We start from the raw sequence: 27,149 nt of genomic DNA on the forward strand, positions 1-27,149 counted from the left end.
TGACATCTCTGAGGGCCTATTCTCTCCATTTCCCTTACACCATTTTCCATTATCTTATAAAACATTCCATAGTATCATGATATACAAAATAAATGATAAGATGACCTCAAGTTCTAATCTTAGTCCTCTAACTTACTAAATATGTGACTTTCACCAAGTTATTTAACCTACCTAGACTCAGTTTTTTCATTTACGAAATAGCGAACATGTCCTGCCAACTTAAGGGGCTAAAGATCACATGCAATAATAATGTAGGTGAATGTGCCTCCGCAAACTGTAGTTCTATACAATGCAGAGGTATTATCCATTTAACGAAGCAGCAGTATAGAAGAGCATAACGATAAAAGAAACTGAATTTAAAAGTCCAGAGTTTAAAATCCTGGCTGTATCATTTACCTTTTAATATGTAAATTGAGGATTATAGTACCCAACTCATTGATATTAGCTCAATGATGTTAAGTATTATTGTTATTATTAAATGCCTACTTGCGTTAAGCATTCTACTAGGTGCTGGTAATAAAATGGAATCAAGGCTAATATGGCTAACACTTTGCCAAAACATCTATCTCTTACTTAACATGCTATGTTTGCTAAGGCATTTATATCATATATTCTTTACAGCAAAGAAAAATTTGAATAGGAAAGCATTTTCATAGAACATCAAGATAAGACTCTGCAATTCCACTACGTCTTTTCTGTGAAAAATTCCAGTGAACATATAGTTAACCCTGGTATTTCTTTTCCTAATTCATCACTTGAGTCGAAACTCTCTTGATGACTTCTGGGTGAACTGTATGGGATAAGTTTCTATCAAATATGAATAATCTAATATAGTATTTCTGAAAATAGCATCCAAACACCACCTGCTTCTCAATTGCTCTAAAATGCTAATTAAAAGGGAGAGTCCTAGGCCCTATTTCAGACCTATTGATTCAAAAGCTCTGGCTGGAAGATGTGAGAATCTGCATTTCTCATAAATTCCCAATGCGATTTTTACACAAATCCCATTTTAGAACCACATTACCAAGAGAAAAAACCTCCACTACACAAGAAATCTGTAACCAAAGGAAATACTGAAGAACAATGATCCAAAGTTTCATGAAGGATAAAAATTTTAATCCTCAAAAAATTTTCACATGTCTATCTCTTAACAGGGTAGAGTCAACAATGCATGGAGATCAAGATCGAATTGACCTGAACATACATACCTTAACTGTGAGTGTTCAAGAAATTATTCTAAAGGCCAAGGGGAGGGGTGGAAAGGAAACACTCTGAAAAAGCTTATTCAGATTTCAGAAGAAGCAAAGAAAACAGTGTTATTGCAATACTCACACCTACAAAGATGGGGGTTTGGCGATTTCAGAAAATAGAAACACTTTCTCATAAGAACAGACCTCTCTGCTACAACTCTCTACCACAAACCTTAGATAATCTCTCAAATGTAAATATTTTCTACTGGGAGTTAAGTTGGTCTTGTGACCAATCAGAAGCAAGGAGAAATTCAGACTTTTAATAAAAGTAAACCGAAATAACCAATTAAAATTAAAATTGATACCTCTTGGTCTAATAGACAATTATAGAAAAGATCTCACTGAGACATGGAAGAGAAGCAAGGAACTCTGAACTCCTAGTGGGCTTAAACTTTCCAAACAATAATTCAAAGCTAATGAAGACAATATTTTTCTACCCACCAAGCCACAGCAGCCTGGGTTTTGCTCTGGTTCAGATAATAAAATTCTGGAAAAGGCTTAAGATGGTAGTGAGTTTAGCACTATGACTGGAAGAAACTGAGAGCTCAAGGCGGAAAAAGACGCCCAACCTGCTCACACTAATTGTCCTGAACCAAGTCTGAAGCAGCAGAGAGGGCGGGGCCGCGATTTCTCCTGCATCACTGCGTTCTCTCTTCTCCGCCTGCGTGAGCGCCGCCCACCCACTCGCGGCGTGAACACACTGGGCCTAGCCTCTCCTTTCCCCTCCCCTCGGCCTGGTGCTGAATCATGAGCCTAATATCTCCAAAAGGTAAAATTCAAAGAACAATGCCACCCATAGGGCTAGCCTGAATAGGGTATACCAGGTCCGGGTGGGGCAGAAGGCTGGAAACCACAACTTTGCTTCCCTTCTTCCCAAATTCCCCACCCAACCCCCAAATTAAAATCAGTACTGCAGCGCTGGGGGACTTCCAAGCGGGCGCCCCTTCTCCTGGGTTGCTCGGGTCTGCCAGGCTTCCATCGGGCCGGGCGTGCTACGTCTCATTGTTCCAGCACCGCCTGCCCCTCCGGGAGCCTGCGCGCTGCCAAGCAGGCGAGCTCGCAGCTCCCCGGGAAGCGGGGGTTGGGAATCCCCGACTCCTCGCCCCTCTCGGCCGACTAACAACAGCCCCCTGGCCACCCTTGTCGCCTTCCTGCCAACCTATTGCTAAAGCGGAACCAGTGAGTCCCTGGGAGGCCAGCGGTGGGTGCTGTCCAAATGCTGGGAGGAGGCGGACTAAGGGGGGGGCGGGGAAGAACCCGGAGGCTCCGGCCTGCGCGAAGCTGCAGCCCTCACCCACAGGGCGATTCCGGTTACGCGGGTACCACTCGGCCATGGTTCCTCTGGCCCAACAGAGAGCATCTCGGCCGTGGCCATCTCCCAGCCCTGGACGCTGGCGCCGAGCAGTCTTTGGCCCTCCTCGTCTCCAGAAGCAGAAAGTGGAGGGCCAGTCCCCGTGCAGGCTGCAGAAGTCACCATGAACTACTACTCACCCCAACTGTTTCTGTCTCTGCGGTTCTTGGCCATGGTGGTCCAGGAACCCGTGGCGGTGAGGCGCTGTCACTGCGCTCGGTCTTCAACCCGGCCGCAGGTTGCTGACAGTGGGAGGCTCTGCCCGCGCTGGGCGCAGTTCTCTCAGACTCTGAGGATGTTGCTGTGGCGCTGGTGGAAAGGAGCGGGGAGGAAAAGGGAGGAGAAAACGGATGAACCAAGCTCAGCATCACAAGCCCGAGTTCACACAAATACCAGCGTCACACCCTCCCTACCTCAGCCCACCCCCAGAGCGTGAAGACAGTGGCCAAAGATGTAATGCAACATTTTCAATGAAAAACACACACAAATCAACAGCAACCCCTCCCACACACTCTCAAAGAATTTAACAGCATTATCTAGTCACAGAAATATACAAAGCAATATACTGCATTATTATGGATATAAAAAATATGTTTTCTAGAGCAGTTACATATTAGTACAAACATGCTGGCAACATCTAATCTATAAAGCTAAGGAACTTAAAATAATCTGCATTTATCTACCAGGCACCATTTTCTCTTCATTTTAAAATCAAGGTCATGTTAGTAAAGAGGGTATCATGCATTTTTGTACTGGTATACTGAACGGGCCTGCTTTTTAAAATTACGATAGCAAAATTAGATCAAGATCGAGATAAATGAAGGCTGAAGATTCATCATAAACTGTAACTAAATGTCTAGCAGCAATTTGGACTGATAATCCCTTTTAGGTGAATCTCATTAAAAAAGAGTACAGTAGATTCCACAGAAATAATTCTACACAAAAGGGCTGAGTTGATTCACTCTAGAGAAGATTCCACATGTGGAGCTACATAATAACTGGCATCAACATCTGATTAAATTTTTAATAATCTGTAGACATTTTCTAAAACTAATTTGGCATGTGCCAAACAGATGAATTAAAAGGGAAAGACTTAATCATTCAGATCTTTAATGGTGGCACTAATTTCTGTAATTCTCCACTGACAAAATTTAATTTTGATTTTTCTACTTTGGCACAGGGGAGGGTTTAGCTGAGGAGGTTTCACATGGCCTTTCCAATAATAATAGCTCTTACTCCACATAAACCTAAAGTAGGGATTCTGCTAGTCAATATAGCTATTCCCATATACCTCTTGGGACTGGAAAAGTAATCCCACATAGGTCTTGGGACCCACTGTACCCACTATGAAATGGCCCTCTATCAAGACTGCATTTGACTTTCCTAGGTCTCAACTCTGATAATTGGAATTCTGATAGTATTCTGAGATTGGAGGGATTAGTATTCAGGGCCAATATTTATTAATCTCTAGAAGGTGTGAGAATTCCCCATTCCTCAGTTCAAAATCACGCTGGTAAAAGGTCACAAGTCCCTCTGGGATTGCCTCAGGGAAAATTCTGTTTATACCTAGCCACACTGCAGGATCCTTCCTCAAAGGAACCTGACATCTTTGTCAAGTAAGGGACTCTGGGTTTCTGAATTGGCTTTAGTAAAGGAATTAGGTGAATCTCCATTACAGTGACTTCAGTTAGGTTTCTGCTCATCAGATATAAAATTTTTCTGCTTACGTATTAATGGTTCCATTAATTCTTAGAGACTTGGTGATCATAGGCCACCGCCAAAGATCCATGCAGTCAAAGACCCTGATTATCACTTCTTCCTGAAGGTTAACATGGTAATTGTGTGACCGTGTCTTTAACAGTTAAGAATCTTCCACCTGGCCTCTACCAGGTTCTCAGTATTCCCACCGAAATCATGGATCCTGATTTGACTTCGTTGTGGCATTCCATCATCAACTCCGACCAACTGAGAACATCCACCGAAGATCTTTTCAAAGATATCTGTGACCCTTTACTCAATGCCTTGATAAAAGTAAATTTTGTGGGCTCTCCTAGGGATGGTATGGATACAGCATGACTAAGCAGGATGCACATAATAGAGCAAGTCTAACATTCCCATCACCATGAATCTTCACATTCCTTCTTCTACAGTATGTGAGGGAAGTTCTGGCATTTCAGCATATAGACTACCAGCTTCTAGTAACCAATTTAGAAGGACTACCAGCTACTCAAGTCAATAAATCATATCTGAATCACACATAAATATTTGGCAACATCCTGTAATTTTTTTGGTGTATAAGGTGTCTCCTCCAAGAACAGATCTTGTTCATCTTTATCAGGACTATGCTGAAATCTAACTCTTGTTCAGAGTTCTCAACCTCATTCATATCTGCCCAAATGCCCCATTTCATGTAGCAGGGTCCCAGTCTATCTCTACCAGTGTTCTTACCACAGCATCACAGATCTAGGTCTCATATTCAATTGACATCATAACTGTAGAGGCTTTAACATTAGGCTCTGGGCTTGATCTTCAGCCCTATTTGCCCTGCAGCTACAAGAGATAAGTTTTTTCCAAGATGCCAAAGAAGCTTTCTGATTTTCTACTCCTGCCTTAAGTTTGGAATTGAAGGCTCCCTATTTGTCTTTTTTCCCATGTATTTTCACAGAAGCAATCAGAGCAAATGACACAATTTTAGTAATCATCACTATCAAAGCAGTTAAGTGCTAGAGATTGATCTTCTAATGCTGTGTTCTCCATCACGTGCCACTACTGATAGTTATTCGAGCTACTCCGTGCTATGGAATACCATTGTTCCATTTTCTGTGGCAAGTAGTTTATACCAGTAATCATCACATATGGAATACCATCCCAGAAAGCAACGGTTTCTTTCCTGAGGCTACTTCCCATTCCCCTATCTATCAGCGTTCTGGCAAGAAAGAGCACAGAAAGAGAATCTAATGAAAGGACTATTTATAAAAATGAGGACAGGAGTAAAGGAATCAACAGGAGATAGAGAAGCACCCTGAGACTAGCAACAGTGGGAAGCCATTACCATCCTTGCCTTAAAGGGGTAAGGAAAAAGAACTTACTAGAATCCTACAAGAGCTATGTAGCTGCAGGATAAGGCAGTATAGTTTCTCAGAATACTAGTCTGTATGAGGTGTGAGCAAACTTTAGGCACCCCTCCTGAACATTATATCCATGTGTTATGTGGAAATTGATAAGGAACAACATAAGATTACCTGTAATTTGTATCTTTTCTTAGTTACTGAATTTGCAAGCAGGACCAATTTGTGAGTTGAATACAGAAATCTTGATAAAAATTCACTTCTAAACCGTCATGGAGATCGGGGTAATAGAAATAGCATTTTAACATATCAGAAGAGCAATTCAAGTTGGATAAAACAGGAATGTGCACTGCCTTCCTCAACTCTTCTTTTTAAAACTCCCATGATAATGACCTGATCCTGGTTCTGAATGAGGTATATGTTCCACTGCTATCCAAAACAAAATAGCATTCTCCTATACATACTTTGAGAACATGGTTTTTGGCTCAACAGACAACTGAACCTAATTAGTAAGAAAAAGTACAGTTTAAGATTAACCATTTGAAAATCCAAATCATAATTATGGCAGATGTCTTCTGACATTTAATTAATTTATATTTAACAAAACTATAGAGCAGTCAACTCAATCACAGTTAGTTACATTTTGCAACTAGTTTATGTTGGAAGATTCATCAGGAGATTATATTGCTTAAACCTATATTTTCCATAGACTAAAATTAGTGTCCTCATGCTTCGTTCTTTCACACTTGAGGGTTTTAATTAGCCATTCTGTCTTGAATAGTAAATTGTGACCCCTCCCTACATAGAAGTTAAAAATTTTTATGTACTCAATTTTTTAAAATTCGGCCTTGGCTAAAGTTTATAGCAGAGGCCACAGCTTGCAATTAGTATTTTACTAAAGAACTTTGAAAGAAGGGAGAAAATACTACAAAGCCAGAACAACTATTATAGATTGTTATGAAAATTATAAGAAAAGTTGGAATAAATTTACATGTCAGATATTATGAAGACACTAAGAAAATAAGATAATAAAATTTGGATGAAGGGCCTCTAAAGCTATATTTAATCTTATTCCATTCCTCATCATTATAAAATTGGGTAGTTTGTAAGGAATTCTCCTGTTACCTACATTTTTTAAAATTATTATTGTATAACCTCCAACCTTGAAACTATTACTTGTTTAGGATGTAAAATTAAGTTTATGCACTGTATGTTTCTTTTATGAAAACTGAATTTGAATTTCTTTACCAACTATGTAATATTTAACCACTAGTTATGACTTACCAACCTTATTAAAATAACTCAACCAGTAAGTATGAAAAAATCCTTAAGATTCTTTTGGAGTTAGTATAAAGTGAATGCTTTCCCCTTTGCATCAATTGTGGTGCAAGTAAAATAATGATTATAGCAGACATGTTTTTTTAACCACCAAGTAGAATCGTGATTTTTTCCATGCTATCCACCTCTGAGTTGATGGTCAAGGCATATGGATCTGCCATTACTGGCAACATAAAATATCTGAACTCCAGGGTCTTGTTGAGGCCTATGACTTCAAATTTTTTATTGCTTAATTGTGTTTCAAGAATAACATGCAAGAAGGATTATCAGAAGGACATTTATCCTTGTTTCAAACTGAGAATTCAAAGTTTCCACTTTATGAAGCCTCATGAGGTAAATTTTTCTAAAATCTTAGTATCAGGAAAAAAATGTGCCTCTCTTTTCATCAATTGGTTCATTGTGATCTCAAAAACACTATAAAACCCTCTACTTTGGCTAATTTGTTATATTGTTCTGGCGTCCTATTTTCCCTCTATTTAACATCATACCTATTTCCTCATTTACTTATTTTTGTTTTGTGTTATAGTATTTCTATAACTATATGATACTTCAAATTCTCTGGAATAATGCAGGAATAAGAAAGAATAAATATATTTCGGACTAGGGAAAGGATCAATGCTTGTAGGGTCACAGGAAAGAAAAAAGAATCTATGACAGTAAACAAGTACTAGGATACCAATAGAACATTTGAAAAGATTTTGAGTCATTGAAGCCAAAAGTATGTGCCCACCCAAACAAGTGCCAAGAAGCTTTGAAAGAAGGAACTGTTCTTCAACAATTTTTTCAATGCAGCAAACACATAGGCTTTGTCTGCAGAGCATGTAAGTCTGAGCTTACTTATGTTCCTTAAATAAGTACCCTTTGTGCATGGAGCACAAGAAAATACATATATTCCCTATCCTGTAAAGGTGTGAATTTAACCTCTAGATCATACAATTGATTACAATGATCAAAAACAAAAAGCATATTGCCCAAGAACAGAATTGAATTGGATGTTCAAAGCCTCAAGTCAACATCTGCAACTTGCTCTTTTGTGATTTTTCAGTTGCTAAATGCACTGAGTGTTTCTGGTTTTTCTGTTCAAAACCTCTACTGGGCTCTAGAAATAACTTTGCCAGTATACATAAACCCAGCAACTTTACTTCTACCTTCCGAGCAAGACTGGAACTGAAATTGCAAACCAGCTTGTGAAATATCAGCCACATTACTTCCCTGAATTTGTTTGATATTCTGTGCATTATGAAGTATTTTAAAATCTCTTATATTTGATAACCCTCTTTATAATCCTGTAAAACGCTTTATAAACACTTTCTTGGATGTCAAATGTAAACCTTATCCTCCTCAAGTTGCAAATAAGGATACTGAGATATTGCCAAATATGATGTCTTGTCCCAGATTACAAACTGACGAAGTGGTAGAACCAGAACCAGGTTGTGGTCCCTGACTTTGTTTTAGCTTCTGCAGAACTCTTGATCCAATTAAAGCGGCAATACCCGCGGTGAGATACCGCATGTGTTCAACATGGATAAGTGCCATTGAGACTTCCTAGGAATTCAAGCTTTCAGAAATGTCTCGGAGAAACTCAGTAGAAGACAGGTTGTGCCGGTGTGCAGTGTAGCCTTAAACTGGTACCACTGGGAATGGTTTGCAAAACAGGAAGGTGCAGTAGGGAGTGCCACGGCTTAGTTAACTTGGCACTCCCCCACCTCCTTCCCTGGCGCCCCACTGCCAGGTTACTTCTGGCCCAGTGCCCTCAACATACCTTTTCCGTGTTGAACTGGGAGGCCTGCGTTGCCATCGCCCTCGTGCCCACCCTTCTCCCTTTACCCGTCACCGAGTTTACCTGACGAATCTGGGGGAGGTTTAGCGGAGGCCGGTCGGCCCACGAATGCCCAGGGGCGTCCCTAATCTGTGCAAGTGGGTAGCAGAGCCTGGGCCAAGGAAGGGCGCACCCTGCCAGGGGTGGGTGTAGTGGCCCGGCCGGGAGGCTGTCGTGTCCCGACCAGGCCTCAGGGCGGCACTCTGGTCCCGCAGCCGGCGCGCTCGGGCAGCTGGGCGCCGACCCACGCTGGCCGGGAACGTGTTTCCCGGTGACGCAGCCCGGGTTGGGGAACGTGGTGCGGCGGCAGCGGCGGTGGCGACGGTACGCGCGTCCGCCGCCTGCAAGAGGACGTGCGGTGCAGCGGGAGGCGGTGGCGCCAAGCTGGGAGCGACGGGCGGGCGCTGGGAAGTAGGACGCAGGCGCCCGCTAGGAAGTAGGTCCCGGGCGCGGTGCTCAACAAAGAGCAGGGCCGCCCCGCGCAGGTACTGAGCTTGCCCCGGGCCCCCGCGGGCTGGGAGGCTGGGCCGGACAGTTCGCGGGCGGCCGGGGACGGGGCAGGGCCGCGGCCGGAACGGGGCTGCGGGGCGCCGGAGACCCTTCCTGGCCCGCTTCTCCGGTGGGGCGGAAGGGAAGGGGCTGGGCCGCTCGGGGTCGTAGCCCGCCGCGCTGAATCGCCTTTGCTTGTCCCTCGTGCAGGCCGAGTTGCTGGCAGAGGCTCCATGTTGGGAAGTGGCGCCACTCGTCCTCGTTAGCGGGATTCGGGGTGCCGCGGGCAGAGTCGGCGGGGGCCGGGCGCTGAGCGAAGATGGAGGCCCCGCTGCGGCCTGCCGCGGACATCCTGAGGCGGAACCCGCAGCAGGACTACGAGCTTGTTCAGAGGGTCGGTAGCGGCACCTACGGGGACGTCTATAAGGTGAGGCAAGCTGGGTGTTGGCCCCGAGCCGGGCTCTTTTCCTGCGGTTGGCTGGCTCCCGGGAAATAGGGCCACTTTCTGGCGAAGTATAAGGAGGGGGGATGATGCTTTTATTGTTGCATCTTGGAGATGAAGCGGCCAGGGTTCCTTTACTCCGTTCAAAACACCCTGTACATTGCTTGCTCAAATCGATACCAAGGAGCAGAACTAACCACACTTTTGCAAACCACCGTTGTACTTTTGTGTGGTATAAAGGCATTTTAACGCTATTTATGATATTGAAGGGAGTTCGAATCTGGTTATGGAGTTGCTCTTGAGGATGTTCTAGTCTTAGCATGAAAAAATGTTTCATGGAAGATGTGGACAGGACAGAATATTGACATTCCGACATTTGCATTTTTTAAAAAGAAAACCTAAAATGGATGAACTTGATTTAAAAAGTGATATGAAACCCTTTCTCTGAATTTTAACTGTACACAGTCTAATCCTGGGTCATAATGACGTGTAGACAAACATTATCCTATGTAGAAAGATGCTTTTCCTGGCAGAAATTTAATCATTTGTATCTGGTCGATGGTTTTTTTCTACTTTTAGCAGTTCCTCTGGCTGAGATGTATAACATCCCATGACTAAAAGTGGATAAGAGCTGCTGTCTTTTTTATTGTGCTCTTTTGCATTTTTTGAGACAAATCATGAGGGTGAGTTATTCTTAATTTGGGATTTAAGAAAACATAGAGAAGAAACCCAATTCCCTAAATCCATTGAGTTCTTCAAAGATCAAGAGGAAGGAGATTGTTTCAGATTGCCTTATGCTTTTTGTTTTCTGTTCCAAAAAGGAGCATTAATGCAACTCACGTGGGTACATTAAGAGAAATTTCCTTGATTTTGCAACAGCTTTGTTTATTGGATTTAATCATGGTATATATCCATTATTCCAAACAAAACTCCTGCATGTAGCTGAAAGGGCCTTGTGTGTCATAAGGGGGATTAACCAGTAGATTCCTGTGGGGTATGCTGTTGTTTTGCACAGGTGGAAGAAAACATTCTTCTTACTTTTCTGCTTTTGTTTAATATCCTTCTATTAGCAATTCAAGGTGGTGGTATGACAACTCTAGCACTGTTGGATCCTCATGAGATGGACTATAATGGGTAGGCTTTCTATTCGAATCTTTTGCACTAGGCACTGTTTTAGAAAAAGCGTGTTGAATTGTGAGGTAGGTCCCAGCTCTTGCCTTGTATACTTTTGAATTCAAAGTGGATAATTATAACAGAATCCTCTTTTTCTTTATGTAGAATCTGAGATAGTTAACTCTTAACTGTTTAGCCATGAATTAGTCACTTTGTGAAATGCTCTTTAAAACATTGAAATTGCTGTTCACTTTCTCAGTCTTATTTTTTACTCACCTTTGTCTTATGATTCAGTATGTATATAGTGGTTTTCCCACAAAAATCCCAAGATCTTTACCTTTTTTTCTTGATAAATGTAACAACTAAAGCAGATATCTGGAGCCGGATTTTATTCTTGCCAGGGAAAGCAAAGAATTATATTAAACGGGCAGCTAATACTTATTTCACTCTGGTGCCTCCTTTTCCTACAGCTCCCAAATAGAGGATTAGGGACTGAATATTTATTATATACCACTGTCATCACCACCTCTCCCCATGACCCACTTCCCTCACATTTAGCCGTATGCTCATTCTACACTAGGCCAGCCTCTGATTCCTAAACGTCTTCAACTCTGGTTCCTTGTCTTCTGTTTTCCCTTGTTCTAATTACTTGGAATCACGTCTCACCCCCATTTCCACCTTTTGCTATCCTATCTGTCCATGAAAGCCTTACTCAGATGTTCCTCCAGGAAGCCCGAGACACCCCGTCCCTGCCATCTCTCCAACCTCATCTACTGCTCTTCCCTTTCTTTCATTCTATTCTAGCCAGACCTTCTTACTCTTCCTTAAACATAATGAGCGTCTTCCCACCTTTGGGCCTTTGTTTTTGGTATTCCTTTTGCTTAGAATGTCTTTCCTCAGACAGCCACATGGCTTGCTTCCTTCTTTCCTTGCTTTTATACCCTCTCCATCTTTTTTTCCCCATTTTATTTTTTCCTTTGCACTTATCACCATTTAGCATACTGTTTTACTTATTTATTTATTTATTTTTTATCTATCCCAATCCACTCACATACTACATAAGGGTAGGAGTTTATCTGTTTTGTTCACTGCTGTATGTCTAACAGCACCTAGAACTGTGTCTGGCACAGAGTAAGTGCTTTCTAAAAATGTGATGAATGAATATCAGTAATTCTACCATCTAGTTCTGTGGGCATATACTTTTGCATGTGCTTTTGATATAACAACACTAAGTTAACATTTAATACTCTATATTCCTGTAATGCCTATTATGATAACCTACATATGTACTTTTATTACACATTTCAATTATTTGAGTACTCTAGGAAAAATATTTCTGGAAAACTATAGCATATCCATTTTCAACATTAATTCCTACAGAATTTCATCATTTTATATTTACTCCTTAATATTCCTAAAAACATGTACCATTCAGCTGTAGTGCTGAAGTTTTTAAGCTCAAAGCAGTCAGAGTAATTTTGCTATTTATCACTGTGTTTCTGATGAGCTGAACACCCTAGGTAGTTTTAGAAGTATTTCCAATCAGTGATATAAACTAATAAAAGAATTACGGTGAAGAATAATGAAGGTAAATTAGTTGCTGTTCTAATCAGATATTATCCCTACATTTATTACATTTGAGATATCTTATTAAGCAGGAGCTTTAAAAGGACTACAGCTTTGAGATTCTTTGTGAATTATTTTTATGTTCTTCAAAACCATAGATTCCCCTCTGATGCTCCTGTCTTTCCTGAGAATCTCCTAGAGGAGAGAGCTCAATCTTAAACTGGCTATTCTTTGGCTGAAAGAAGCATATAAAGATTCATTTAGATAAATGGGGTAAATCATTGAGGGTGAGAGCAAGAAGTGGTTGAATGAAAAGAAACACAGAGAAGAAATTTGGTTGAAGATGAATGAAGGATGAAATTTCAACCGAGCAAATTTTATTTGTAATTACTGTTAATTTTTAAATGTGTTAACAGGGAGAGGAAGTGTGGAGATTTAGTGTCTACCTTCCATCTGCAGTGATCTAGACAATTGTGGTATCACAGTACAAGATATTTAGGTGGTCTTTATCCAAATATTTGTACCAAAATCGTACCCAGCCTAGATTGCAGAGTTCTAAGAACCATTTTTACCTTTCAGGGGATCTAAATTTAAAGTGGACAATCCCATGTATTTTTTTTTCCTAATCTGTTTTGCTTTTTCTAGTTGTTTATAAAAATATAACATGTTTAGCTCCAGGAGGACCAGACCAGAGGTGTCTCTTGCTCGTCACTGTATAATAGCAGACAGATAGATGCTCAACAAATATTTGTTGAATGACCTTAGTTATAGAAAATTACTCAGATAAATACTGTTAATGACTTAATATAGTTTATTTCAGGCTTTTTTTCCTAAATGTTTTTAAATCAATATATTTCTAAAAACGGCTTTTATAAAATTGGGATGACGTATCTCTTTTTTTCTACTTGATTGGAATAAACAACATTTAAATTAAATATTCTTCATTAAATAGTCCTCAAAAATATCATTTTAAAAGATCCATTGAACAAATCCTGATTTAGTCATTCTAAGTTTCATATTTCTTGTTTTCAATTAAAAATTTTTTTTAAAATTATAAATAATCTTATAATTTGTGTAGAAAATTTTGCCATGTAATCTTATCAATTCTATGGGTTCCTCTGGATGCTGATGAACTGGGTCCACTGTAATGAATCCTTCTTATATCTGGCCCCCCGTTCTCTCCCCCAAGCCAGAAGTCACAATTCTGGAATGAATTTAGGCACTTTGAGGCATATTCCAAGATTCCATTGTATAGAGACAAAGTTTGATACATCACAACTCTTCCATAAGCATTCATTCAAGAAATATTTATTGAATGCCAACTGTATGTTAGGATATGGGGATGTAAACATGAGAAAATACACCATCAACAAGGAACATAGAATTTAGCCAAGAAAACAGACATGTAAACAGTCATAATTTGGTAAGTGCCATAGTAGAAGTGAAAGAAGTGCCCAGCCGTGTCTTTATTGGAGATTGGGGAAGGGAGAAAAAGAGAGAGAACTATCATGAGAACCAGGGAAAATTAACAGAGGAGGAGGCATTAACTAGATTTTAAAAGAATGCAGGGCAATTTCCAGTAGACAAGATGGGAAAGATATTCTGGGCTGTGGGAATAGTGTGCAAACACCTGGTGACTTGAGAAATCATGAGTTTTGAGGGATCTGCATCTGCATTCCAGATTCAGTGTTACCAAACCTGGCAGAGATTTCATAGATGGAGAACACAGGGAATTTTCTGGCATAAAAGGACCAGATAATGGATAACATGTCATGTCAGAGAATTTGGACTTCTTTCTGTAAACTGAAGAAACACTTTAGGAGGAAATCTTTCATGATATAGAGGAGGAATTATACAATGTTCTTGGAAGTAAAAGTACCAAGTTACCAGTGTTTACCACTGAATGATCCAGATGAAAATTTATGCAAGCCTAAATTTGGCACTGGTACTGGAGATGAATGGAAGGGATGTATTTGAGTCATGTTTAGAAGATGATCAAAATTCCCTGGTGATTGACGGAGGGAAAACAGGTTATCAGTGACATTTAGAATTTCTGGCTTGAGTGACTACATTAGTGCCATCAAAAAAATTAGGAAATACCAAATTTGTGAGGTTGGGATCTTATGTTTGGTTTTTGACATGTGGCATTGAATAGGTGGATATGTCTAATGGATCAGCATTCCCCAACCTTTTTGGCATCAGGGACCAGTGCTGCTATGAAAATCTAATGCCTGATGATCTGAGGTGGAGCTGAGGTGGTGATGCTAGTGCAGCTGAAGCTTTGGTTGCTTGCCAGCAGCTCCTGCTGTGTGGCCTGGTTCCTTAAAGGCCACAGACCAGTACTGGTCTGCAGCCTGGGGGATGGGGACTGCTGTAATAGATGGTAGGAAGTACAGCTCTGGCCTTCAGGGATCTGGTCTGGGGATACAGGTTTGAGAGTCATCATCACATTATGGGGTGGTACCAGTGAGGTATAGGTGAGGTCATCCAGGAGAGTTTGTAGGAGAGTCGAGGAAAGGCTGTAGTGTTAGAGTGGCAGAAGAAAATAACATAGTGAAGGCAGCTGAGAAGAAACAAAGAGGTCTGAGGAAGTTCTTTTCATAGAAATCAAGAGTTTCAGAAGCTCATCTTAAAATAAATAAATAATTTTAAAAGCCCATCTTTATCATCTGCATCTATTCTTGCTGCCTTCCACTTTCACTGCAATGAGGAAAATGTATTGATGTTCCAAAAAAAATAAATCTGAGGTTTCATGTCATTCCCCTTTTAGTTTCTTTGTCCATGAAATAAAATCTTAGAATAATATGCCTTTTTAAGCCCCTGAGGCTAGCCATATTGAACTTCTTTTAGCGCTTTATATAAGCACCCTATTCTCTATCTTTCAGGTTTTTGCAGGTACTATTTCCTTTTCCTGGAATACTCTTCCTCTTCTCTTTCATTTGTTTATCTTCTATTCTTTGGGTTCTTTTTTAAGCACCACATTTTTAGGGAGGCCTTTTCTGTCCCTTAGATAAGGTCATATCTATCTGCTGTATGATTTCTTACCATAATACTCATCATTCATCACTCATCATTGCTGCTGTCAGTCTTCTGCTCTACTCAGAGTGCATGAGAAACAGGGACCTTGTGTTTACCACTGAATGATCCAGATGAAAATTTATGCAAGCCTAAATTTGGCACTGGTACTGGAGATGAATGGAAGGGATGTATTTGAGTCATGTTTAGAAGATGATCAAAATTCCCTGGTGATTGACGGAGGGAAAACAGGTTATCAGTGACATTTAGAATTTCTGGCTTGAGTGACTACATTAGTGCCATCAAAAAAATTAGGAAATACCAAATTTGTGAGGTTGGGATCTTATGTTTGGTTTTTGACATGTGGCATTGAATAGGTGGATATGTCTAATGGATCAGCATTCCCCAACCTTTTTGGCATCAGGGACCAGTGCTGCTATGAAAATCTAATGCCTGATGATCTGAGGTGGAGCTGAGGTGGTGATGCTAGTGCAGCTGAAGCTTTGGTTGCTTGCCAGCAGCTCCTGCTGTGTGGCCTGGTTCCTTAAAGGCCACAGACCAGTACTGGTCTGCAGCCTGGGGGATGGGGACTGCTGTAATAGATGGTAGGAAGTACAGCTCTGGCCTTCAGGGATCTGGTCTGGGGATACAGGTTTGAGAGTCATCATCACATTATGGGGTGGTACCAGTGAGGTATAGGTGAGGTCATCCAGGAGAGTTTGTAGGAGAGTCGAGGAAAGGCTGTAGTGTTAGAGTGGCAGAAGAAAATAACATAGTGAAGGCAGCTGAGAAGAAACAAAGAGGTCTGAGGAAGTTCTTTTCATAGAAATCAAGAGTTTTTTGAGCTTTTTCCTCAGAAGCTCATCTTAAAATAAATAAATAATTTAAAAAGCCCATCTTTGTCATCTGCATCTATTCTTGCTGCCTTCCACTTTCACTGCAATGAGGAAAATGTATTGATGTTCCAAAAAAAAATAAATCTGAGGTTTCATGTCATTCCCCTTTTAGTTTCTTTGTCCATGAAATAAAATCTTAGAATAATATGCCTTTTTAAGCCCCTGAGGCTAGCCATATTGAACTTCTTTTAGGGTGCTTTATATAAGCACCCTATTCTCTATCTTTCAGGTTTTTGCAGGTACTATTTCCTTTTCCTGGAATACTCTTCCTCTTCTCTTTCATTTGTTTATCTTCTATTCTTTGGGTTCTTTTTTAAGCACCACATTTTTAGGGAGGCCTTTTCTGTCCCTTAGATAAGGTCATATCTATCTGCTGTATGATTTCTTACCATAATACTCATCATTCATCACTCATCATTGCTGCTGTCAGTCTTCTGCTCTACTCAGAGTGCATGAGAAACAGGGACCTTGTGTTTACCACTGAATCAGGTAGCCTGCATAATGCCTAGTGCATAGTATGTGTTCAATAAGCGTGTTTTGAAGGAGTGAGCAACATAGTGGTCATGTAAGTAAGGAGTTGAAATGGTTTATCAAGAGCAAAAGAGTTGAGGTGTGATTGCTAAATAAGGAAGTAGAGGGAATGTAGATCACTCCCTGAAGCACCTAAGCTGTGAAGAGAAAAAGAAATGATATAAATGTTTCTGGTATTTTCCTTTCATTGAAACTGATTACAACTTTCAGTTATCATTCTTTAAATTTGTCTTATCACCCAAGTGGCCAGGAGTGTTGCTGAGTTTAGAGAAGAAAATCAGAAAAAGAATTTAGGAAGAATTGAAAATTTAGAAAGGAGATTAAAGGCAAAAAGTTCGGATGGGATTGTTAGGAACCAAGATAGGGGATAAATTTAAAACTTCATTTCTTCCCTTTTTTCCTCCCTTCTTTCCCTTTCTTCTCTGATGTGGAGCCTCCATTGAATGATTTCCAGCCCCAGTTGTTCCCATCCGAGTATAGTTAGGATGAGGCATGTTGATGAATGGGGAACTGGGATGGAGCAGGGGGTGACAGGGTGAAAAAGAATATTTAACATTCAACCAGTATTTATAGAGGACCTCTTATGTACTAGACACTGTTCTAGGGCCTTGGGATACATCAGCGAACAAAGTAGAGAAAGATTTTGCTGTCATGAATCTTACATTCTAGTAGAGAGATAATAAGCAATAAACATAATTCTAGTGGGAGGAGAGAGATAATAAGCAATAAGTTATATGCTATGTTAGGAGATGATAAAGATATGGAAAGAAGAAAAAGTTGAACAGGTTAAGGGCGATCAGGTTGGCAGGGTGGGATAGGGGAAATAGGTTAGGAAATTATAAAAGGGATGGTCAGGGTAGGCCTCATTGAGAAGGGCAAAGTTGACCAAAAGCTTGAGGAAAGTGAGGAAGTTAGCCAAGTGGATATCTGGGTAATCAGAGGAAGTCTTAAATATCTGTTTTACTGAATCACTTGAAACCTATATCTACACCTAACTTGTAAGTTTAGGGTCGGGATTTAGAACTAAGACATAGTAATTGTCATCATCACATTTCATTGGCTGGTGCATGAGTACAGGTCATTGATATTTTAATTAAATTAAGGTCAGCAGCTTGGTGTAGGTTACCCTTGCCTGTGTCATTTTTTTAAAAGCATGATTTTGTAAACAAAGGATATGTAGCTGCTTCTACTATGTTAATAAAAATAAAGTCTGTCAGCATACCTACTGGCCCCAGATCTGAAGATGGTAGAGAATGGATGTATAAGCTACTTGTTATTTCTCTGACATTTAATCTCAAAACATCACCCACATTTTTTTATTAAGCTAGTGGATATCTTATCAAATGTTATTTGATTAGATGTTATGTTAAATATTGTGTAAGGTTACAGTGAAAATAAAACCTCTTACTAGGATGAATTGTTATTATAGATGTTTACTATTTCATAAATAATCTGGTTAAACTCTTATTTAGTATTTTTCTTACTGTGCAGAAGTAAGCTTTTTTTGTGACAGCCTAGAAAAAGAACATGGTTCTGAAGGTGGATGAGAAGCTCTGTATCATGGCTGGAAGCAAATTATTTAAAAATTCCTTTTTACTTTCATAGAAATGTTGTGAAAACTATAAAAGAAGTCTTTAAAATATTTAAACTTGGTGAAGATAGACATAAAACAGTGCCATCATTGGTACAGGTACATAAATTCTAGTTCTCAAATTGACCTGTGGATACAGCCTCGGTCTTAGGTTTATAATACATCTAGTATTCTAGTTATTTTTATTTACATAAGCTCAGCATTTTCACTTTAACCATCATTTACGATGGTTTTGATGGAGACAAATGGGTTAGAATGCAGATTGACATAAATTTCTTATTCTAGTTTTGCTTTCAAAATTTATAAAAGTTTCACTTCTGAACCTTAAATTGTGGTTTAAAGACCAAGTCCACAGGAAGAGAAACATGAGGCTTATTATAAAAAATGATACTTGTGTTTTCAGGGCTTTCTTTTCAATTTGAGAACTTCGTCCAAGATCAGATAAATTGGAGCAGGCACTTTCACTTGGCAGTTTTGGATTATTTGAGTATTTGTACGTGTTTGAGTGTTATTAGAAGGCTGTTGCGTTCCAGTTATATGAAGTACTATTTAAATTAGAAAAGGTAAATAACTCTCTGAAAAGGGCAAGATGAATTTAGGTCTAATATAACTCTATTTCTGTAAAATATCATAATCTCCCACTGAGATTTTGAGATGATGTGGGAAGCCAGGCTGATGGCCTGGTCTGTCCTTGAGGTGTTTGGGCTTATGAGTCATACTGGCCCCACCTTCCAACATTTTTATAAAAATGAAATCGTATTGAAATGACTAAGGGTGACTAACATTTGTTTAGCTCTTTCATAATCAGTATATTATTTGTTCCTCACAATAATCCTATGAGGTAGATGGGACAGATAAATTATCATCTCTAGTTTACCCAAGAAGAATCTATTTGCCTTAGATCTCACTGTTAATAGATGGCACTATGAGGACTTGAATTCACACCTTCTGACTCTGTAATCTCTGTTCTTTCCACTATAACAAGCTGCCTTAGGACTGCATCCTTGAATTCATTGCTGTATACTCAGCCTTAAACACATTGCCTGGAACATAATAAGCTCTATACAAATTGTGGTCAGATGATCAGATGAGACTTGGCAGCCTCATGCCTCTGCTGAGAAGTGAGGGATTTTTTTGGACCAATTTGAATATACATATAAGATTCAGGTCTCAGCACCAATTTTTAGAGGCACTTTTTTCTAGTTATCCACTTGGTTATTACTCTTAACCTCATGATTTCCAAATCAGAGCCCAAGCTTGATTTGCCTTTACTACAAAAATGACTTAGCTCGTAGCCACCCTACAGTAAAATTAACTTAAAAGAGAAACTGTCCTTTTTCTTGGTTGTCGGACACCCTTCCTGCTGTGCCTTCTGTTGCTCTCATTTTGTCGGAACTTTAGACTTAAGGTTACCGGTACCTGGATTAACTGAGTCCCATGAACTAGATTCTGTAATGCTATTATAAATTAAAGTAAACAAAATGCTAGTTATTTCAGACAGAAAGAATAGCCCGCCTTCTGTAACATTCTCTAATTTCTTCTGTTTGGCCAGCCTAATTTAAGGTAAAAGGACTACCTGAGGAGGATGTGACTTTCACCTTTGTCCTATGAACCAGTATGTTACTTCTCACACACATGCATCCCGTTTTTTAGGTGCTCTATGCCTTCTTGCCCCTCTTTTATAACTGTTCCTCTTACCCATGTTGGGAGGAGCCAATGTGAGCATGACTCAATATATTTTAGTAGACATAACTTTCAATAAATTACTAATAACTTTTGCATTTTAAGGTTTTTAGCTGTTATTCTAATTGTAATAGACAGTGGAGATGCTTGAGTCTCTTACTGTCCCCACCCCACACCCCTCCCCCAGGAATAATTTCCTGTTACTCTTTCTGTAGTAGCACAGATTGATGGGGAGGATTTGCCTTCCTGTTTTGCCTCTCTTTTCCTTGCCTTGGCATAGATAGCCTTTTTTCCTACCTTTTATCTTTAAAATACGTTTTAAGTAATATGTGTTCATTTCAAAACATTTGATATAGGAATAAATGAAAAATTACTTGTATCTCTTTTACCAAAATATAAGTGTTGTTGCATATATCTTTCTAGACTTTTAAAAACTATATATTAAGGACATAGACATAAATCATAATATATATTATAGATAAGCATATATAATCCTTACATACAATATGTATTCTATAGTACATACATTTGATAATGTACTTTTTTGTTTAACAACATATAAATCACTTTTCATGTCAGTAAATATACACATGTAATATTTGTATATATTTCCTTGTATTGTTGTACAATTTTTAATCCATTATTGTTGAACAGATTGTTTCCAGTATTTCCCTGTTATAAGCAAAGATATGATCAGTATCCTTGAACAAATTCCTTTCTCATATCCTTAATTATTTAAGTAAATTTCTAGAATTAAATTTTCTAAGTTATTTTAAGGTTTTAGTGAATCTTGACCAGTTATTTTCCCCAAAAGTTGAACCCACAATAGTGATTGAGAGTTCACATCTTTCCTGCCTCTTTTAATCTTAAGTCAAACTCTCCTTCACCATTAAGATCTCCAGATAATTAGTTCAATTTAAGTAATCTTCTGGAAGGAACTTGTTTTTCAACAAAAATTAATCTGTTAGGAAGGGGTTAGAAAAACTCTTTGCAGAAAGAAGTAAGTTTTCTAACAGACTAAGGTTTTAGTGTGTCCTGAGCTAGGTGTCACGTGGTCAGATTTGGGGTCACCCTAACAGGAAGGCTTCAGGCCCTGGATATGTTTGCCTGGGGGTGGGGGGAAACTGCAGTACAGCCTCCTGCCATGGAAGAGGGAGTGCCTCTGCAGACCTGTGTAACTGAAAGACAGCTGGGAAATAACTTGCTCCACAGAGGACCTCCCACACATGCATTTATCCCTCACCCTATCCTTGACAAATGGTCTTTTAGCTTATTTAACTAATAAGGACATACTGTATTTAGAAGCAGTTTCTTTTTAAAACTTTTCTATAATCATCTAAAATCTGTCCCATTGAAACTCAAACAGGGTAGGTACATCTTTGCAATTCTTTGCTGTCACTCTACCAATACTATGCTCATACCTTAAGTATCTGATGCATGAAAAGTTCTCAATGAATAAATGTTAAAATTATGAATGACTAATCTTTTATTTTAAATTTTTCATGTGGAGGGTATGCCATAAGTGGCTCCCCCTTATTATATTTTGTTCACATAAATTTGATAATCATATTGGAAGTGGTTTCCTTGAAATTTATGTAACAACTTATATGGTATGTAATATATGTAGTGTTTATAACCTTCTTTTTCACCAAAAGGATTTTCAATAGAAGTAAAATGAAGCACTTTAATTTTCTCTTGTCAGAGGATAAAGTATTGCATTCTGTTTTGAACATGACAGTTATAACATTTATTTTTAAATTACAAAAAATAACTTTATAGAAATTTAAAAAACGAAAAGCCACCTGTAATGTCGTGAATCTAATATTTTAACTACTATCATTTTTGTTGGACTTCAAACTTTGAGCACATAGTCAAATAGTAACCACAGTAGTGGGAAGGGACTGGAATCTGTATGTGGCATGTTGAAGAAAGTAGCGTGTTTCATCCATAGCTAGAAGGGAGCTTTTATATTTTATCTGAGCAGGGTTAAAATTAGAACCTAGGCCCTCTGGCTGCCATAAGAACTTAGTAAGTACTTATTGAATAAATTAATGAATTTAGGTATCTGAAATTTATCACAGTGGGAAGAGTATACTAAATCAATATTATCTCACAAACTAAAACTAGGACTACTGAGGAGAAAGTAGATTTTGCTTATCATAAAGAAAGCCTTTATTCAACTAAAGTTATCCTAAAAATGAATGTATTAGGTGGACCAAATGATCTCTATAGACTAAGTAGAAGAGAATTGCTTTTTAGAAAGGGGATTGAATTAGATGATCCCTAAGTTTCTCTAAACTGGACTTCTAATAGAGTGTCATGGGAATAGTTTTAGTTTAGTTTTGTCTATTTTCACTATCCTTTGAATGTGAGTAATTTTTTAAGATTTTGTTCTTGACTTTCTTATGACTCTACATACTCTCTTAAGTAATCTCATCTACCTGCCTGGATTCAACAATGTTGATGATGCCCAAATCTTTATCCAATCCAGATTAACTTTTGAGTTTCAGGAGCTGTCTATTAAGTGGTTTATAGGACATCACCAGTTAGTTTTTCATAGGAACCTAAAATTTAAATATGTCCAAATCTGAGTCCCTTTTCTATGCTCCTTCATTGCCCCCCCCCATAAAATGTGTCCATCTTCCTATGATTGTCATCTTAGTGAATGGGATCACACTTTCTACTCAGTTGTACAATTCAAAAACTAGGGTTATCCTCTATTTGCTATTTCTTTGCATTTCACATTAAGTAGTTTACCAATTTCTAAAGGAGACAAGCTTGGACTAGAGTATAACAGAAGAGGTAGAGTGGAGTGAATAGATTTGGTTTTTTTAAGCCATCGAGATTTGCTGATCATATATCAAACCTGAAGAATGTGAAGGAAAGAAATGGAGAATGACCCTGGGTTTTGAACTTAAGCAACTGGGCAAATGCTGTAAATTTTATTTAGATTGGGAACATGTGGGGATGAATGGATTTGTGGAACAGGGGATAACCAAGCGTTCTATGTTAAGGTTGAGATGCTTGTCACGTTTCCATGGATTTAGGAGTCTGGAGCTTAGTGAAGAGAGATTTGTCCTGGAGATGGTTGTTAAGGGATGAAGAAAAGGTGAAATTCCATCATCAGTCAAGGGAGGTAAGAGAGGAGAGAGTAACAAAGAGACTGAGGCATTATTGAGGGGTTGAAGACAGGAGTAAAATAGCCCTTATCTTATGAAGAGTGGAAAATCAAACCTACTGGAGAAGCTTAGTTTGAGATTTGTGTTATGATTGGAAAATAAGACCAGTTAGCATGATTTTGTAATTTTTCCCCATTTGATACCAGTATGGAATTAGTGCATAATTGGGTTTAATCAGATTAGGATTTTGCCAGGCTAATATCATAGAGGGAAAGAGAGATAAGGAAGTTAAAGATGTTTGCAAAAGAGTGATTATAAATTGAGTGATGGACCATGGAACGCCAGTAGTTAAAGGAGGATGTGAGGAATTGAGAGGTAATTGGTGGTCATAGGGAAATGCATTGGGTTGATGAAGAATTGGTGGAATGGGAGGACTAGAGTAAGTGAGATAGGAAGTTATGATCAGGAAGTACAATGTTTGAAATGAAGATTTAGGTAGGTCAAGGAATGAGAAGTCAGAGAGGAGATCCAGATGTTGAAGTCTCTAAGAATGATAAGAGAGAGGTGGAGAGGAAGACTGTGAGCCAGGGGCTATAAAGTCTTAAATGAACAAGGATGGGTGACCAAAGAGTGAGTAGGTGATAGCTACTAGAGGATGGCGGGTGATAGTCTGTGCTGAGCTTCACAGGAATCTTATCTCTCACCACCCTCCTTACACCCTTATGTTCCCTAATACAAGATAACGTTACTTTAAAATGTTTTCTCCTTTTTACTTTGCATGGAATTCTGCCATTATCCCTTACCCGACTCCTCCCAAGAAATCTCATCAAGCCTCAGTTTAGATTTACTTCTTCCTAGAAGCTTCTCCAGTCAACCTTTACTAGACTCAGAACCCTGCTAAGTTGTTTTGTATCATCTTTGAGAATATTTCTCACACTATATTGTATTTACTGTTCAGTTCTCTGTCTCTCCAACTGATAAAAGCTCTCTGAAGACAAGAACTGTTTTGTTTCATTACATCCTCAGTATCAACAACAATGCCTGGCACATAGTAAGTATTTGGTATTATTTGTTGAATGAATGAACCAGTGTTCCTTAAGAAGTCAGGTATAGAGGTTTTACAGCCTATGACATAATTGACTATTCCCTTCTTTTAGGGACAAACCAGCTACTTTGCATTCCTACAGACCTTATAGGTGCTATGTTGCCACGTTTATATTGACATTCATAGTCTTTAATCTGGAATGCATAATTCTGAATCAGAGGAGCAGTCACTGGCCACTAGAGATTGTTTGTTAAATATTAAAACGTCTGGATTTTCTCTTGTTATGTTAAAGAATATTTTTGGAGGAAGGGGGCATATTTAAAGTTGATGCCCCCAGTTGGCTTCACGGAAAAGTCTTGTGACCCTAGAAGGAAGTTAAAGGGGGATAGAATGAAGGGCCTAATGTGAAGAACAGAAAAGTGGAATATAAGAGCTGACCTTGTTTATCTTTGTGGTTGCCATAGTTTTGAAAAGACTGTCATTACTTGCCAGTTTCATTTTTTACCCTAATTAAAAAAAATTATCTTGTAACTTCACGGCTACTGAGATGTATTGTACATTAAGTCATATCTTCCAATTCTTTGTTGAAAATGTGTAGATGAAATGTATAGACATAAAACTTTTCCTTTAATTGTCACATTAAAAATTTCACAGTATGTAGGAAAGTTCATGGCTAATAAAACTGGCAACTAGATAATATTGTTAAAATAGAAAATGGCTTGGTTAGAAAGATAAACATCTTTAATTTTTTTTCTTGATGCAAGTGGAAATCTAAAGGTAACTTTTTACTATAAAAATCTAAGACAGGAGAATTTGAGTCAAAATACTTCTCCAGTAGTAAATTGACTTGGAAATATTAAGAGATTAAAGGGAAATGCATTGGCAATGAGAATAGAAACTTAACTGGAAAGGCTTTTTATGGATTTTATGGTGACATGGACCACATTTATTATTAGTTTATTTTTCCACTAACTTCAATTCCCGATTAATATGAGTTAAATAAGAGATTTACTATAGTAAAATGTTTTGTTAGATTTTGAGTGTTTAGTATACTCTTAAGTCCAAATATTAGTGTATACCAATAACCTACTAAAATAAATAGGAATCAGAAATATATTTAGATCCTTTTTGTAGAAGTGCTGTGGTACTTCTACTAGTTCCTTCTGTAAGCATATAATGCAAGTTCTTCAAATTCTTGCATGTTACAGTTAAAAATAAAAATATTTGAGAATATCACAGTTATCTTGTTGCAGGGAAATGTTGGGGTTCAAAAACCAATATTACACATGACTGCTTTGGATTTTAGTTGAAATTGTATAGTTAAATTTCTGAAAGATTTCTCTTCAGTAAATTGGATCTGTGAAGTCTCTGTTTAGAAGATCTTTTTTCTGAAAGCCTCTTTGCCTTTCATTATAAAAGAGCCTGGTACTGGTTTCTGTTTTAAAAATCCAGCTGGAAAATTACAGAGTATGAACATTTGCCCATCAGTTCTTCATTTGGAGAGAACAGAACTATGTCTTCAAAATGGAGACCGACAGTTAAGTATTTTTCCTATCAATGGGAGTTACAGCTTATAGTATTTTCTTTGCTTTTTACTTAACTACATTTAATATATTTTGACCTTTGCACTGTGTAGCTGAATTTTAAAACACAAAATATTCTGTGATTGTTATTCAAATCTTCTAATGATTTGTTTCTCTCCGAACCCCTCAGAATCTCTAAAAAAAAAAATCAAGTCGTCCTTGGTTCCTGCATCTTCCCATTCTATTAAATTGAAGCAGACATATTTGTATTGATTCTAATCATAAATGCACCTGAAAGTATACACTTAAAATAATTGTGTACATATATTCTATTAAAAATAATAGATAATTTTTAGTACATTATTAGATTTACAAAATAATTGAGCAAATAGTACATACAGTTACATTCATCCACACCCCTTTTATTAACATCTTGCATTAGTGTGGTACGTTTATTACACTTGAACCAATATTGACATATTATTATTATAGTCCAGTTTACATTAAGGTTCACTCTTTGTATTGTACAGTTCTGTAGATTTTGACAGATACATAATGACTTGTATTCACCATATTAAAGTTTCATTTCACTACCCTAGAAATTCCCTGTGCTTCACCTATTCATCATTCTCTGCCCAAACCTCTGGCATTGTTCTTTTTGCTCTCTCTGTAGCTTGGCTTTTCCAGAATGTCATATAATTGGAATCATAGTATGTAGCCTTTTCAGACTGGCTTTTTTCTCTTAACAATATACATTTAGGGTTCCTATATATCTTTCATGGCATGATGGCTCATTTCTTTTTATCACTGAATAATATTTCACTGTATGGATATACCACAGTTTATCTGTTTACCTATTGAAGGACATCTTGATTGCTCCAATTTTAGAAAATTATGAATAAAGCCTGCTGTAAACATTCTTGTGCAGGTTTTTGTGTAGATATTAGTTTTTAACTAAATGGGGTAAATACCTGGAAGTGGGAAATTGCTGTATCATATGGTAAGAATATTTAGCTTTGTAAGAAACTGTCAAACTATCAGTATATGTGTGATTAAGCATCAAACTAATTAAATGTCCGGAAGGATATACTTTATATTGTTAACAAGAATTACCTCAGGAAGATGAGATTAGGAGAGAGGGGGACTGTCATCTTTTACTTATATTATTTGAATTTTTAAAAACAAAATATTTTGTAATTTTGTATAAGTAAATTTTGTATCATATGGTAAGAATATTTAGCTTTGTAAGAAACTGTCAAACTATCAGTATATGTGTGATTAAGCATCAAACTAATTAAATGTCCGGAAGG

General features: G+C 38.3%; 2 protein-coding genes across 8 annotated transcripts in view; one reads left to right on the forward strand and one right to left on the reverse strand.

Moving 5' to 3' along the window:
* Window positions 1-8,960, reverse strand: part of ATL1 (atlastin GTPase 1) — a 43,273-nt gene extending 34,313 nt beyond the window's left edge. Inside the window, exons 1-2 of the mRNA XM_023526810.1 lie at window positions 8,851-8,960; window positions 2,742-2,910 (exon numbers count right to left, since the gene is read on the reverse strand). Coding sequence (XP_023382578.1) covers window positions 2,742-2,775 — 34 coding nt within the window. The 5' untranslated portion in view covers window positions 2,776-2,910; window positions 8,851-8,960. The remainder of the gene's footprint in view (window positions 1-2,741; window positions 2,911-8,850) is intronic.
* Window positions 8,961-9,061: 101 nt separating this feature from the next.
* MAP4K5 (mitogen-activated protein kinase kinase kinase kinase 5) overlaps window positions 9,062-27,149 on the forward strand; it is a 94,591-nt gene continuing 76,503 nt past the window's right edge. For 3 of the 7 annotated variants that reach the window (XM_011385632.2, XM_011385649.2, XM_011385675.2), the window contains exons 1-2: window positions 9,090-9,311; window positions 9,526-9,742. In XM_011385632.2, coding sequence (XP_011383934.1) covers window positions 9,635-9,742 — 108 coding nt within the window. In that variant the 5' untranslated portion in view covers window positions 9,090-9,311; window positions 9,526-9,634. Of the gene's footprint in view, window positions 9,312-9,525; window positions 9,743-10,419; window positions 10,441-27,149 lie in introns of those variants that run through there. The other 4 variants (XM_011385659.2, XM_011385668.2, XM_011385641.2 and 1 more) reach the window with 4 other exon arrangements.

This window comes from Pteropus vampyrus, unplaced genomic scaffold (assembly GCF_000151845.1).
Source record: "Pteropus vampyrus isolate Shadow unplaced genomic scaffold, Pvam_2.0 Scaffold15, whole genome shotgun sequence".
Taxonomy (NCBI): Eukaryota; Metazoa; Chordata; class Mammalia; order Chiroptera; family Pteropodidae; genus Pteropus; species Pteropus vampyrus.